Source organism: Erpetoichthys calabaricus, chromosome 10, assembly GCF_900747795.2.
Source record: "Erpetoichthys calabaricus chromosome 10, fErpCal1.3, whole genome shotgun sequence".
Lineage (NCBI taxonomy): Eukaryota > Metazoa > Chordata > Cladistia > Polypteriformes > Polypteridae > Erpetoichthys > Erpetoichthys calabaricus.
In genome coordinates, this window is record NC_041403.2 from 94,357,766 (window position 1) to 94,374,473 (window position 16,708).

At 39.2% G+C, this 16,708-nt stretch overlaps 1 protein-coding gene across 2 annotated transcripts in view; it reads left to right on the forward strand.

The window, feature by feature from the left end:
- Positions 1 to 16,708, forward strand: part of sulf2b (sulfatase 2b) — a 368,243-nt gene that overhangs the window by 289,205 nt on the left and 62,330 nt on the right. For both annotated transcript variants that reach the window (XM_028811624.2, XM_028811627.2), the window contains one exon: positions 12,125 to 12,276. In XM_028811624.2, coding sequence (XP_028667457.2) covers positions 12,125 to 12,276 — 152 coding nt within the window. The remainder of the gene's footprint in view (positions 1 to 12,124; positions 12,277 to 16,708) is intronic.

Here is a 16,708-nt window from a genome sequence, read left to right on the forward strand (position 1 = left end):
ATGTTTTTTGTAACCAACAGCTTCAGGCATTAAACATGAATCCAGATATCAGGTGGACTCTCATTTTATAATAATTCTAAAGCGGGTCTTACTTTTCAAGAAATCTGATGTTGTTTCAGCTCCGTGGGACTGCATTTCCCTACATGAGTTATCCCAAGTAAGTTTTGTTACAACAGAAAAGAGATGAGGGGAATAAAGAAATGTAATGATTGCAGTTATAGTAAGGTCATTAATAAGTGCATGGAACACATGTAAAATGTTTATTTTATTGCTATGCTAAGGAACGCGTTTTCTTATAGTAACTACTAAAGTCACATCAACTGACTAAAAGTGTGGCTTATTGCTGTGGCATGGAAACATTTTAATGTGAGCCAGCGTTGTTTTAGAAACATTAATGTTTAGCAGGAGAACATACTGTATGATGATAAGATATTCAGGGATGGATGACTTTCCCATCAAAACATTTTCTCGTGTTTCTATGTCACTTAAGAGTTTCAGCGCAATATCACTAAGTAGACAATATACAATGCAAAACCATACAAGTCATTTATCCGCACATGTCCTCAATCACAGAGAACACCCACCTGACATTAGAGCACTACACAGCCCAAGCCAAATGCTCAAAGATAAAGACAAAGACGCATTGTTTCATAAAGTCAGTTGAGCTTCGTAGCACTGAAGCCCGTATGACATCTTAAAGACACACCGCTATGATACGCAGCGAAACAGGTAGGTCTAGGCAACCCACGCACACTCGCCGGTTAAACACTCACTGATATCCATCGCACATTTACATGTAGGAAAATACGCACAGTACATATTCCATTCACATTCAGAAGATGATAGGTCATCTTGGACACAAAAGCGTTTTTGTTCTTGACTGTTTCATTTTTTAACAGTCAAATCCCCTGCATGTTACCTTATTCCTGTATTTTATTTATTGAAAGAAAAATAAATACATGGGGCACTTTCATGCTGAGATGAAATCATCGAATAATCAGACTGCTTAGGTTTCTAAAGGACAAGGAAATGATGAGCACATTAATAACTTTAATTTTTCAGCTGCAGTCACTTTCTTTTATAGGACATAATATTAACTGGTATCTAAGGGAACCACATTGTATATCATCCCTTTTTTGTAAATGGGAACAAAATGAAACATGAAGCTTGAAAACTGATGCCAGCAAAATCTTGGACGCCATTATTGCCCTGCTTCTCGTTAACACAATTTGGAAGCCCAGCGATACTTTGGGTTTTCCTTATTTAAATTGACCCCTCGGACAGTCCTGTGATCGCAGCGGAGCTCTCAATCAGGCGCTCTGATCGGCACTGGGCTGTTCCTCCACTGAAGCACTTCAAGTACTCACAAATCAAAGAAACATTTCAAGAGCTTTCTTATACAGTATCATTATGATTGCATTAGTAGGCTGCTTTTCAGAGAACAAGCTGCCATCTACAAACAGATAAAAAGATGTTAAAAAATTAGAGGGCTGCTGATTCATGTGAGCCATCAAGGCTCAAAATTAAAATGAATAAAAGGTCATTGTGCAGCATCCATCTATAACTGTTATGGTGATTTTTGGAAATTTCCCTTTGTAAACATTAGAGAGTTTCTTTTTTTTCCAGGATAAATGCTACTTTGAAAGCATACTCATAAGCAGAGAGACTTTGTGACTTCATTACAGTATCCTAATCTCCATCAGGTTATTAATAATTGAAGAATTAAGCTCCATTCAAACATGAAACTTGATTTAATAATTCATTTATCTGGTCATTGATTCCAATGAAATTGTATTTATATATTTAGATGGTTCCTGACAGTGCTCCACTCTGCAAAATACAATCTGCTAGCTGCCTGGTCAGCAGCTGTCCAGCAACTAAAGTGCAGCCAGCTATTGGTCAGAATAAGAGATGGGGGGTCGGGGGGGTTCACAAGTACACACGTGTTTATCAAAAAAACATTATGAGAGAAAGGGTATCACAGGCTAAAATGTATTATCTCTGCATAACATAAGCAGCAAGTTGTGCAATACTTTCACCAAAAATGTTCTGATTCATTTATTATTACTTACGTGATCAGCTTACTTTTAAGAGACTGCTGTTGTTGTGATTCTTCAACTAGTAGGCGCACAACGTGGTGTTCGTCTTATTTGAATAAGTTAAAAAGAGCAACATAGTACATGCTTTTACCATCTGGGGCGCTGGTTAGGCTGGCTCATAGGGTACTGTACGGGATTTTTTTTCTTTTAAAAAGTGCATTTTTATTTAAAAACAGGAATTTTTTTTAATTTATACAAACAGGGCAAATTTTTATTTAAAGTGCTTCACTGCAAATAGTAACCAAAAAATAGATAAATGAAAGACTACATTTTGCAACTTCTTATGAAACTGAATTGTAACAAAGTGTAACCACACATATTGAAAACCTGAGGCATGTGGATGCGGAAGTTGAGAATGCTGGGAAAGAAGCGGAGGTCACCATCTGAGCAAAAGCATCAGGATAACAAATTGCTTCTATCTGACAGTTTAACTCTTTAAAGTTGCCAGCTCTTCTTTATTCTTTGGGGTTAAATCTGAAATGAGTGAAACCTGCTAGAAGTTACATTGAGTTTCAAAATGACATCCATCTTCAATGCCATTCCTTTTTGTGCTTTTGACTGAAGGTCTCAAATGGGACATTATGCCAAAAAGGCACTGTAACTAAGTGCACAAACTGTCCAGTCCTTGCTTGGAAGAACGTCATCCAAAGAAACTGCTATTCAGAGGCAGTGGAAACTTGCAGAGTGTGCACACAACTTGGTCCATCGAGTAGTATCAGTAATGCTTATGTGTCGTTTAGTGTTATGGCGTTTGTTACACATACAAGTGTGTCATTTTTGAAATTAACATTTTAATCATTATTGCTTGATTACATTGTACCACTGCAGGGTGTACTGATTCATTGTACATGAACACATATATAACGTTATTTGTCCCCAGGGAGAAATCTGGCATTTTCCCGAGACTCGTTAAATAAAATATATGTACTCACACTATAGCTTCCCGGTCAGACGTATTGCTGTTTGTATCAAATAGCCCCCGTCACACTTCTAGACACACTTTGAATAATTCTTTGGCTGAAAGTCTTCAGTGTTGTTAAGTCAGAGAGAGGATGTACAGCATTGTTCAAATACCAACCAGTTGCACTCACGCCAATCATAATGAAGTGCTTCGAAAGGTTACTCATGTCACACATAAAGACCAATCGCCCTGCCTCCCTTGACCCTCTTCAGTTTGCATACCGCTCAAACAGGTCAACTGAGGATGCCATATGCTCTGCCCTTCACCTCTCCCTGACACATCTGGATAAAAAAGACACATATGTCAGGATGCTATTCATAGACTTTAGCTCTGCTTTCAACACAATCATCCCTCAAAAGCTGGTTGTAAAACTGAGCAGGTTGGGCCTAAACACCACCCTCTGCAACTGGATCCTGGACTTCTTGACAGAGAGGCCCCAGTCAGTTCGGATGGGCTGCAACACTTCCAGCAACATCACACTGAGCACTGGAGCACCGCAGGGCTGCGTGCTTAGTCCACTGCTGTTCACCCTGCTGACTCAAAACTGCACAGCCACGCACAACACCAACCACATCATCAAGTCTGCGGATGATACAACAGTGCTGGGACTGATAAGCAGGGATGATAAAACAGCATACAGAGATGAGGTGGAACGGCTGTCTGCATGGTGTGAAAACAACAATCTATCTCTCAATGTCGACAAGACAAAAGAGATAATTGTGGACTTCAGAAAATCACATCGTGCCCACATCCCACTCAGCATCAACGGTTTAGATGTGGAGACTGTTAGGAGTACCAAGTTCCTTGGTGTGCACATAACTGAGGAACTTACGTGGACACATAACACCTCATCACTAATCAAGAAAGCCCAGCTGAGACTACACTTCCTGAAGCGAGCATGTCTTCCCCATGCCATCCTCACCATTTTTCTACAGAGGTACCATTGAGAGTGTTCTGACCAGCTGCATCACTGTCTTGTATGGCAACTGCAACATATCCGATCGCAAGTGCCTGCAAAGGATAGTGAAGACAGCAAAGAACATTATTGGGGTGCCTCTCCCTTCACTACAGGACATATTTTACAAACGCAGTGTCCGCAAGGCCTGCAGCATTGTACAGGACCCCTTACACCCCTCACATGGACTTTTCACCCTTCTGCCATCCAAGAGAAGATACTGCAGCATCAAAACCAGATCTGCCAGGCTGCAGGAGAGGTTTTACCCCCAAGCTGTTAGACTCCTTAACACCAGGCTGCCCCCTGGGATCTTCCACACAGCCTCAACTACCTCTAAAAACAGAACTTTTATACATAAAAGCCACTGTCCGGCAAAGACGAGTGTGCATGTAGAGAAGAACTGAAAATCTCATACTGACCTTTAAGGATTTTGACACACTCTTGATATCCTTTTGCTGTGAAACATTCTGACCTGTCATTGTCTACACATGTCTTAAACAACTATTATCATACACTGATAATTTCTGTATTATCTATATCTATTATTTATTTATTATATTACATATCTTACACATCAATATCGATGCTACTTCTTTGTCTTGTCTTTGCACAATGTCTTGTCTTGTCTTGTTTGTGTTTTAATTTTAAATTCTATTTTTAATTTATTATTTGCATGTCATGTTGTTACACTGTGGACCCTGAGCTTCGCAATTTCGTCTATCTGTATACTTGTATATGGCTGAGATGACAATAAAGTTCACTTTGACTTTGACTTTTGAAAATGAGTGGCCAGTCCAGGATCTGAACGCATGAGTCCAGAGAAGAGCGACTAGGCTGATTCTAAGGCAACAGAGGATGAATTATGAGGAAAGATTAAAAGAGCTGAGCCCTTTTAGTTTAAGCAAAAGAAGATTAAGAGGTGACACGATTGAAGTGTTAAGAAGGAAATTAGTACAGTGGATTGAGACTGTTATTTTAAAATGAGTTCATCAAGAACAAAGGGACACAGTTGGAAACTTGTTAAGGTTACATTTCACACAAACATTAGGAAGATTTTCTTTGCACAGAGAACCATAGACACTTGGAATAAGCTACCAAGTAGTGTGGTTGACAGTAGGACTTTAGGGACTTTCAAAACTCGACTTGATGCTTTTTTGGAGGAAATAAGTGGATAGGACTGGCGAGCTTTGTTGGGCTGAATGGCCTGTTCTCGTCTAGAGTGTTGTAATGTTCTAATGAGTTGTGAATGTAGCAGCACAGTAATAACGCTATGCTCTTTGCTCCTTGCATGATGCAGCAAATCTTTCAAGAATACTCTCCAATGAGTTTAAGGCCCTAACAACATGGATGTGATAGGCTGTCCAACAGTAAAGAAACCAGAATTCTGTTTTTTTCCCCATATGTAGAAAGCAATAAGCAGTTTTGCTGCTAGCTGATGGAAGAACCAATGCTGAATAAAAAAGTGTTATTTATGTAAAGTGGTGACTGTTACTGCCGGGGGTGCAGGGGGCATGTTCTGTTGCTCGGCTTGTGTATGAAGTGCTGCTGCACTGTGAAAGCCCTCAGTCTGGTGTTTCTGCAGGGCACCTATCTAACATTGACTGTGTCATTTTAACATAAATTAAAGATAGCTGTGTGTGAAATCACTGCATTCTGGCAGAAGGGTCCTGCAGAATTTCAAACTGCCACTTAATAAATAAGAAATGTTCATGGAAAAAACATCCAAAAGCAGCTGGCCTGTGTAGCACTGACTGTCAGGTGGTTCTTCATTTGTAAATATCAGCTACTTATTTTACCTGACAGATAACTGTCAGGCCGTTGCAATGTCCGCTTCTTGCCATGGGCATGTTTGCATAACACATTTTTTGAGGCAGACAAACGTGGTTATTAAAGTCAGATTGCTCCCTGCTGCCAAGCCTTTAAACATTACACTGGGACTCAATTTGTTGGCCGTTTCTTTCAGCCTGTGAAAGCTCTGACATGACTGTGTGTTTTACCTTAAAGGATCCAAGTAGTGAGCTCCATCTGCCTTGGTAGAATGCGTTTTTTTTGATTGGCGGTTATGCTTCTTTTTAAATTTATTATCCTGTTAAACATCTTCCAATATCACTAAAATTAAGTTGTCGCATTGCTAACTTGAATAAGATTTGAATAGTGGTATTTCATTATCCTTCAAAGCAAATGTTTTGGATATGTTTTAAGTAAATGAAGGGGCCCCACACCAGAGCTGAACGGGATCATCATAATTAAATAAAATAAATGGCTACCTATTTTGCCAAATACTGCAAATGAGCTTAGTTGGTACCAGGGTTCAGTAAATACATCTCTTTGCTTTTAATACAGAAAGAAGCTGTTGCTCTTCTAATGAAGTGGAAACAATTGGTAATACTTAAACTCATTCATGCCTAGCACTTGTATAGTAAAAGGATAATAACGCGGACTTCTGACTAACAGCTCTTTGGCTTAATATTGTAAATGAATCACCATGTAGTCTCTTTGTTAATTTTATAAATACGCCAGGCATGGGCTAATCTTTAAAAGCAATATGATTTTTAAAAGGAGATGAATACTACTGGGGAAGCATGATAAGTGACACAGTGGGTAGCATTACTGTGACCTCATTCCAAAGACCCGTATTCAACTCTTGGTTTCCACAAACGCCCTGAAGTTGTGAATTTAAAAACACAGAGATTTGTCTCTGTTTCCACCTTTTGTCCACACATTAAAAATTGTAAATTTGCCCAAAAAAATAGCCCAATACCTGACGTAGACAAAATGACATACTGGAAAGTGGGGGCTGGCGTCAAGAATGAGAGGATTAGGTGCATACCTTCGAAGCCTGGGGTAGGCTACCCCTCTGGGATTTTGCAATGAATACCAAGATGGATTAAAAACATGGTAATAATGCGGAGGACGGGAGTTGAAAAATAACCCAAAATACTGCATTGTTTTTTTTTTTTTTTAAAGTAGCCCAAAAAAGCATCACCTGTGAAAGCACTTTTTTTTTTCTCATGGACCCAACTGGGAGGGAAAATCTCAGACCTAGCAACACTGTTTTGCTTGTTTCGAGGGCCTTCCTTGATTGGATTCTACTCATTACATCGTCACATTCACCGATTAGTCACCCTTCCAAAGATGATTCCGATATAGAAGAGTTGCTTTTCATGGCACTTCTTGTGCTGCTTGCCTGTAAACAGCTAATTGTGTTTTGTCGAGTTTGAATGCTGCTTACGTGTGCAAAAGGCAAATAATTTACAGGTCGCTCCAGTGGCCAACAGTGTTACTGTTGTAGTGAAATATCCAGTGCCCCATAAAAATCAAATTTTAAATAACTCATTTGACAGCCTGTAACCAATGTTTATTACTTCAACTTAACCTATTCAGTAAGAAGGAACGCTTTCTGATGCAAAATAAATAATTAGGCACTTAACAAAGTGGATGGGTGTAGAACACAGTCAAGCTCACAATATTACCGGACAGCACTGTGCAGTAAAGTGATGATATAGACATTTTCTCCATTGAGTTTGTTTTACAAATGTTGTTTGCTCCAATTGCTGTGGATTGCTTATTATCAGTCCTCTTGCAAATGAACACAGAGCTGCTCGCTTTTTTTCTTTAAGTGTGAGTTCAAAATTTGCTGTTTGTCTCTTTAATGACAGGATAACCTTTGTCATTTCTGATGACTGTTACTTTCAACTGTAATCAGAGCATTGATGTGATGCGAGGGACAATTCGCTGCAGCTCCTTTAAGAACTTGTCCTTTTTCTATATGCTGTGAATCCAATATCTGTCTTGTGCATGTTCACAGCTTTGAAAGCACATAAAGCACACCGGACTCCTGGCTAATTTTGATGAATTTTTCACTACTTGATGCACGTGTGCTCAGTCAAGGATGAAGGCCTATGTCATATGCACATCACTATGGACTTCGATCCTTTTGTAAATAATGCTGTGAGATTTTTGATACCCCAAAAAAACCCCCAACTGCACTTTGTGCCACGCTCTCTTAACACAGGCAGGGACTGGTTGTCTGCTGCTGGTGCAACTGCAAGTTCACACACTTCCCGCGTGATGCGTCTGTTACCTACTGGTTGACACGGTGAACGTTTAAAACCGACCACTGTCCTGGCCCTGTGCTCACTTTCTGTCTCCTCGCTTGTGGATGAAGGCTATCTGTTCTTTTGATCTGCGAAGGGAACGGATGCAGGACAACTTCCTCGTCTCTGCTTGCATGCTGCGTGTGTTTGAGTGACAGCTTCTGTTTGAATAAATGTTTTGAGAATGTTCCTGTCTTGACAATAATAAAGCCGTTTTTTTTTTTTTTTGGAAAACTGGACTTGCCTTCTCCTGTCTTATGCAAGTCTGTGACCTACACATCACAAGCGAAAACTCCAGTGTGGACAGAGATCGTTTTCGTTTAAAAACTCAATTTTAAAATGAAAACTTGCTAGTGTGGACGTAAGCCCAAGTTGCAAGTCGTGGGCATGTGAGTGAGTGTACCCTGCAGTCAAGTGCCACCCAATACAGGGCTTCTTCCTGCCTTGTGCCAGATATTTTCATGATGGGCTTTGGCTACTTGCAATTATTTAATGGAAAGCCAGTTCAGAAAATGACATTCTTTGATAAAATGAACCGTATACTTCCCATTTATTTTCCTCACTATCATCCACTTTTTCTATACTGTGAGTGTCCATGAAAAAAGAAGTCACAATTAAAGATAAATTGTTCAATTTACCAAAACTGTAAGTAAATTAAAAGTTACAGATTCACTGTACACGTCTGTACGGTTGATGGTTTGATTTCCTGCTTTGCTGTGTAGTTGAACTTTTGTTAAGAGCCATTTGTTATCCCACAGGTCATTATTAGTTAACAGAAAAAATGGAAAACCCCTTCTGAAGATAAAAATTAGCCAGTCTTTAATAAGTAGTAAAATGTGAAGAAGACTTTAGTCTTTTACCAGGAGCAGAAGCCATCTGCTAGTAATATACCAGATAATCAGGAAGGTAGAATGGGGCTACTGATTCTAATGAGCAGTCGTTGGGCCGGGGGGATGGCGTTGCTTGAGTGTCGAATTGGTACCACAAGGTTAATTGATTCTTTATAGCTGCTTATTGATTTATTCATTATGTGATTGCTTCATTGTTGGGATACTTCGATGCAGCTGCTTACTGCCTTCTTGACAGGACCTTGCCTGTAACGGATCAGGGTCATGACATGGTAGCAGTCTAGATAGGGTTACCAGCTGCCACATGCAAATATTCGGCTTCCCCTACCCAAGCCCTCCCCCAAGTAATTCATTGTGGGGCTTCACTGTGTGAGAAGGTTCTAATGAGAGGCCTTTCTTTTGCTCAATCTTTAACTGCAAGCATAGGACAGCAGTCTTTTGACATGCTGTATGTTCACTAGCTTTCATTGGCCATCTTCTTACATGTATGATAATGTCAGAATAGGTAGAGTGTATGTTCCCAGGCCTTTTGAGAACAACTCTAATTATATTCCTGTCTGATTTCTTTCACTTCTTCCCCATATCATTACTTGTTTTATTTTGCGTTCTTACTTGTTGTAGTCATGCTACAAACGTATTCCCAACTCTCTTGGTAATGTGAAAACTCACCATGGACGTATGACTTCATATATTTCGGAAACGCTTGTTAACTGAAGAGATTGCTTAGAGGAAATGGTATCTTATTTTGATGGACAGGGGTTTGATGGACAGACCAGAAGCATTATAACCGATTATAAACTTGTGCCTTTCTTTGTGTTTTTTTTAAATAAGCCCATTATTTTAGGATTACCTTTTCATATTTCTACTACACGATTATTTTTTAACAGTGGCTTCCTGAAAAAATAACGTTTCCCATGACCTAATATACTTTCATATAGGCACTGATTAACCTAAGGATCAAGAATCAAGTGCAACTGCAATATAGGAATGAACACCATACCTCAAGAACTTAGTGTGTCCTTTTCTCATTTCTTTCAGCCATCAGGTCACTGTGGTAGGGCTTCCCAGTTGCACAGCTTGGATGTTGTCAGTCATTAGACTGTAGATGGCTTTCTGATGCCTTCCTGTTCACTCTGCGTTGACTGTACCTGGTTAAGAATCCATGGAACCAAGAATGAAGGCTGGGGTCTAACAATGTTCTTTGCTCCTCCTTCACAGCAACACACGTATTCTCTCTGTGATGACAGTTCAGAACTCTCATTTTCCCAGACTTTTTTTCATCAACCATCCAACATAATGGATAATGGAGTTAATTAAATTAAGCGTGAAGCACATTGGAAATGCAGTTTCTCTTCTGTAAGTCTATAAAACATATCATACATACAGCAGACTTCACTCCAAAATGTTAATGGGATCATGAAGGGTGAACATTACATACAGTCAATCTTTAACAGTGGCAACAGGGATGGCATGAAAACCCAAAATCACAGTGAAGCTGGGAGAGAAATCATCCCAAACCACATAAAATGATACCTGCTGTTGCAGGAAAAGCAGAACGTTGAAGATGTGGAGCTTCACTCTGCCTAGGGTTGTCCTTGTCCTAAGTGTGGATATAAATTAGCAGGTAATAAATGTATGAATTTAAGAGTTCATGATATGTATATACTGTATATTAGGGTGCCAACAAACAATATGCGAAAAAGGGACGTATCTATTTTGTGAAGTCTTACCCTGTAAAAATGTTCCTTTTCATAAAAATGATACATGAAAAAAAATTGAGATGAATACATCAACATTTACTGGTGGCACAATGCTTCTGAAGTCATGAGTATTTATTGTAAAATCCCCTTTTCATGTAACTATTATGCTTGTTATTGACAGGTGTTGTACTTGGAATATTCAGCATAACTGAGCTTTTAAAATAAATTTGTATTGTTTTTATCTATGCCTAGTTTGTTTTTCTATGCCTAGTGTTTACTTTTGTTGCTGTGACACTTGTGTAAGAAACATAAAATAATGCAATAAATGAAATACCAGGTATTTTTTATATGCTCATACAGACAGATTTCATTCACAGTTCCCAAAGTTAAAGGTTAATAATTTGTGTGTTTCCAGTATTTTATCAGTAACAGGCAGACATACTCCTTACGAGTGATAATAGAGCAACTGTGAGACAAGAAGAAGAAAATGTTACAGTGCTGTTAGGCTGTTTGCATAGCATAGTCCTGTAAGCCGGATGGGATTATTTCTTATTTCTATCTGCATCTATAGATTGCTACAAAGCTGTGCCAAAATTATAAACTTACTGAGTCCTAATTACTCAACAGTGTTATATTTGGTAGGTAACAGGTATAGATGAAGGATTTAAGCAAGATGACATCAGCTGTAGATAAAAAGTCAAGGCAATCACGACACGGTGTATGGCTTATGGAGGCCTCTCTGAGACCATTACTGGCTGTAAGCTACCTTCTTACAGACCAGTGCTGTCAATTTTTTCATTTGCATACTGTTGAGAAGAAAACAGTCCAGGATGGAGACTTCACAGGACTTCCTCGTAGATGATCCTGATTCTTGGGACAGTAATGAAGCATACAGTATATTTCAGCTCAGTGCAATGTCAAACACCTGAAAGTGGTCAATGATGCAGCAGAGAGAGGGCTGGCACTGATTCAGTCATTCAATTCGGCCATCACAAACCAAGAAGAACAGAAACAGTACCTCCTACAAGTTGTAGAAGACCATCGCAAACAGTTTCCAGCACCAAGAAAAACTCTGTTAACTGAAAAGCTCTGAAGAGCTGGACAGAACGGTCATATCAGCACGCACGTTTCTGTATAGTGAATATAGAAAAATTCTGATCTCTTGTGCCACCAGTAAATATTGTTTGATTGTGATAAAACTTTGTGTAATTTATCACGGTAACTAGAGGAACAAAACTGGGGGCTAAGACGTGAGAAAATAAAAACTTTGATTTTCACTTGCATTCTAATATATATATATATACACTAAATAATCTAATTATTTCACTTTTTTGGGATAAAAATCAAAAATACATGATATACTCCTTTATGAAATTTTGTACAATGTTCACAACGTAATGTTTCTCCTGTTGCATGGAGGCAATAAAGTCTATTGTGATTCATAAATGTATTGTTCTTCCACAGCTTTTTTTGGAAAGTACCTCAATGAGTACAACGGCTCCTACATCCCACCTGGCTGGAAGGAGTGGGTGGGGTTGGTGAAAAATTCCCGTTTTTACAATTACACATTGTGCAGAAATGGACTACGAGAGAAGCATGGGTTTGACTACTCCAAGGTACAAATTTTATGCTTATTAGAGAAAAAATGTTCAGATGTGTCTGCCATTAGTAAGGAAGCAATAGTTTTGGATCAGTATTAAGCTTGGTCAGAAACACAAGGTTTTCCGCCTTCTTGAATGTTTATTTTTGCTAAATCAGCTTGTTACTACTGGCCTTTTCTAATTAAGTTGAATATAAAAGAAATAATTAGTCTCATTTATCCGGTGTGGATTAATAGGTAAACACATCTAGACTAGATTTAAATTAATGTCACCTTGGTTGAGACAGTGCCGAAATTGTTCTGGATTCGAGGTTGAACTAAATATTCGGTGACACATTGGCCACAATGATCAGCAGAAAGAGAGCACCCACTGTTGTTCACCTTTCCATTGACAGCAGATAAGAGTATTTTCTGAATTGGGTACCAGACCACAGTTAGAGCCGAGTGGAAGTGCACGCTAAAGAGCACAACTGTGCACAGTGATGAAACCTAGTGTTACTAAGAAATGGGCAGTGGCGTGAAGCTTATACTGGGGGAATACCAGTCGGCAGTTTTGCTTAACATCAGGAGTGCATGCATCACAATGTGGCTGTTCCAGCATTAATTAACAACACATCTTTTGATTTGCCTTTCAGAGTGTGGTAGTTTGGATATAGAAAACAGAATTTGGTAGATAAGGCAGTCACTCCATGCTGCACTTCATTCATTTAGCTATTGTGTTAATTATTGTTAATACTTTTAGTCAAGTATCAACAATAATAGTGTAGTATGAGCAAATTTACATTGCATGTACGGAATTGTCTTAATTATTTTACTTTATTAATGCAAATCATACTTGTGTTTGTGTTGCAAAACAATTTATTATAGTGTGATCTTTAAAGAAGAATGTGTTATAAAATAAAGATTTATTAAAAGCATATGTTAAGTATGAATATATAGTAATAGTAAACAGTGACCGGGATGCTACAGGGATAAGCTCCCGTACAACTGTACCAGAAGTAGTAGGGTCAGGAAGTGAAGGAATGAATGAGGATTTGCATGTCATGAGCACATGAGAGGGTTAGGGGTCTTTAAACCTTTTTAGAAAGAGGCGACCCTTCCTGACAAGCATATCAAGACCCCTCTGAGAAACATTTCTAATGCTCATCCATGTTTAATGTAGCATTTATCATATATATGCCAAGTGCACTCTCGCCTCATACTAAATCATACTTCAGGGACCAAAAATACATTCAGGAGTATAATAATGTGGGACAACAAAGTGATATTGTTGGGTGGCACAGATGCTTTACAACCCTCAGATTCACTTCCTTGCATGAGTGGCTTCCTGAGGTGCACTTTGTATTTCATTTCATGTGGATTGTCTTCTGGATACTATACTGTTCTCATACAGTTAAATGACATGTGGTCATGTTGATTCATATTTATATATTGTTTTATGATGGCAGTCCTCTTTAATAGACAAGTGGCATTCTTTTCATGGCAAGTTCTTGCTTTTCCTTATTGTTGCCAAATTAGCATTTTAATTTGAATTTGCTGGTCTTCAGAATATGAAATTATCTTTACTTATTATTATTATGGTTTCCAAACTTCAGTTCTTGGGAGTATTCCTTTACCTTGCACCTTTTTTTAGCTAGACAATGATATAGCTGAGTGGCAAAAATAGTGGGATTTAAAGTTCAAAGTAGCTTCTTCAGTCTTCACCTCCAACTTTAGTTTATGGCCCTGGAAAGGTTATCTCTCCTGCATGTGAACCAAACATGAAACAAAAATAAGTGAGTATCCATTTGTGCTATGGCTGGGTATTGCATAGTACATTGAGATGATGCTCATTACAGAATGGAAGCTGTCTAAATTAAAGGTTGTCTGTCTTTGGCCTAAGTTGAATTTTTTGATCAGTTGTACCTTCAGTGCAGGTACGGCCAGAATGAAAAGCTTTTCCTGTTGCTGCCTTATTCTAAGCGCTCAAGGGCAAAGCTCAGCCATCGCTGCAGATGTATTTATTCAAAGCTGAATATCTGCAGAAGGGATTTGGAAGGATTTCTGAAATGTTATTTGCACCTCTTTCTTGCTCAATGTTTTCAGCTTGACTTTCAGTGGAGGGCACAGATTACTGTCTGCCTTATTGTTTGTCTGTCTGGCAAGTTCCAAAATTCCTTAGGGACGGCTATTCATAATCAGTTCTGACTTACCGTAGTTACAATTCTCAGAGTCACATTCATTGTCTTTGTATTTTCATGCTTCCCATATTTTCCTGTTCTTGGTTGACGTCTTGATCTCATCTGATCAAGATCACTGCTCAAAAAGGCCAATTCTTCATTCCTATAGTGCACCGTTCCCTTCCAGATTATGTTTTGAATATACGGCAGGGCGCTGCCTCTGCCTGACAATTGTGTTTAACATTTTTTACCTACTGTGACTGTGGTAGAAACTGTGAAAACACTGTGCAAATGAATCTTACACAATTCTGTCCACTCTTCATTTTTTGTTCCGAGTCCTGTTCTGTTCTTCTTCTTCTTATAGTAATCTTCTAAAATGTGTTGTTTTTTTCTGTCTTTTAATCTATTTTGTATTCATTTGGTTTTATTTATATATTTACTTATGAAGCTGTTTCTTCAGTAATCTGTTTTCTGTAACATTCAGAAATAAAATCATTGATTTATATCATATCTATATCTTATGGCTAGTCATTTCCTTTTGCTTTATTTTTATGTGCCTCTGTATGCTGCTTCATTGTATTTTTTTTAAATTATTCAGATTCACGTTAGTACTTTTTTTTGAATGATTATTTCTGTCATTTTACAAGTGGATACAAAACTGAATGACTGTTGTGTTCTTTTAAAACAGTATGGTAGACAAAGATATTAATATTCAGCTAGGGCCACGTTTAGTTAGTCGTTCATTATGATTCATACAGCGGTTTTGTTTACTCAGTTACTGAAAACTGATTTTACACAGCAGCCATGTGATTTATGTAGTATCAGATTAGTTTATAATTGTGACAGCTACAGTTGTTAGTTCTGGGTATGAGGAATGCATCCCTTCAAAGAATAGCAGCAGATATTAGTAGCAGCTCCACTAGTTTATCCCAGTGAACACAATCCTAAGGCAACAGCTGAAGCTGTAGAACTCTAAAAGTTTAGAGGCTAAGTAGCCTTGCAGTTTTGTCATTCACATTATGAAGTCCATATGCAGAAGTTTCTCCTAGAATATTAAAATAATTTTTCTCCTGTTTTGGGGACAGTTTTCTAATTTAGAAGTAAGTGGTGTGTGGGTGTGTTTGTGTGTGTGTGTCCTGCGGTGGGTTGGCACCCTGCCCGGGATTGGTTCCTGCCTTGTGCCCTGTGTTGGCTGGGATTGGCTCCAGCAGACCCCCGTGACCCTGTGTTCGGATTCAGCGGGTTGGAAAATGGATGGATGGATGAAGTAATTCTGTATTTTTACACATTTGTGGACTTAAAACAATCTTTGTGTGCCTTCAATTCAGTTTTATTACATAAATTTAACATAATTTATTACGATCAGTCTTTATAAATAAATCATGCTTAACTTTTGAAAAAACAATATAATATTAAGTGATTCATCTCAGCTTCATTTCACGTGCCTACCAAGATGGGCCGCCTCAAACTGGGACCTGAGTGCTGCCTTGTAACGGGTGATGCCTAAGCACCACACCAGTTCTGATCCCCAACAGTCCTGACCCCATTGGCTCTCCAACAGTTTTGACTCTTCTGGGGATGGGGCTCCTAAGGGCTTTCCCCCATCCCCTTCATAATGTGAGCAGCCTTCCTATGGGCGGCTGTAGCAGAGCTACTCCCGCAAAGAGTAGAAGGCTGGACTGGCTACACTGAGCAGTTGTTCAAAGTTGATCCTCCGGCTAGGACGTTGGATATCTCTGGGTCCACGGTTCTTGAAGCCGATCCTCCAATTAGCTGTGAACTACCCAGTCTCACTGAAATTGTGCAGGTGGTGTACCAGCTGATGGTAGAGAAGGGTGCAGGGATCTGTGGTATCCAGGGTGAAGTTTCCATGGCTGGTGGTAAGGCTGTCCTGGCATTGCAAGCAATCTTTGCTTTGATTTGGGAGGCGGGCATCATCCCAACTGACTGGAAAATGGGACTTGTCATCCCTATCTGGAAAGGAAAGGATGATTGCGGCAACTACAGGGGGATGACACTGCTCTCAGTGCCAAGAAAGGTCCTTGCTTGGGTCATCTTCAATAGGATCCGTGATCACTTGCTCACCTACCAGCGACTATAGCAGTCTGGTTTTATGCCTAAGAAGCCTACCATCGACCGCATCCTGGCACTGAGGGTTCTCACGGAGTGCAAACATGAATATCGGCAGAGTTTCTTTGCAACCTTTGTCGATTTTTCATAAAGTTTGACTCAGTTGATCGAGCTGCCCTATGGGACATCCTGAGACTTTGTGGGATTCCCTCAGTGTTG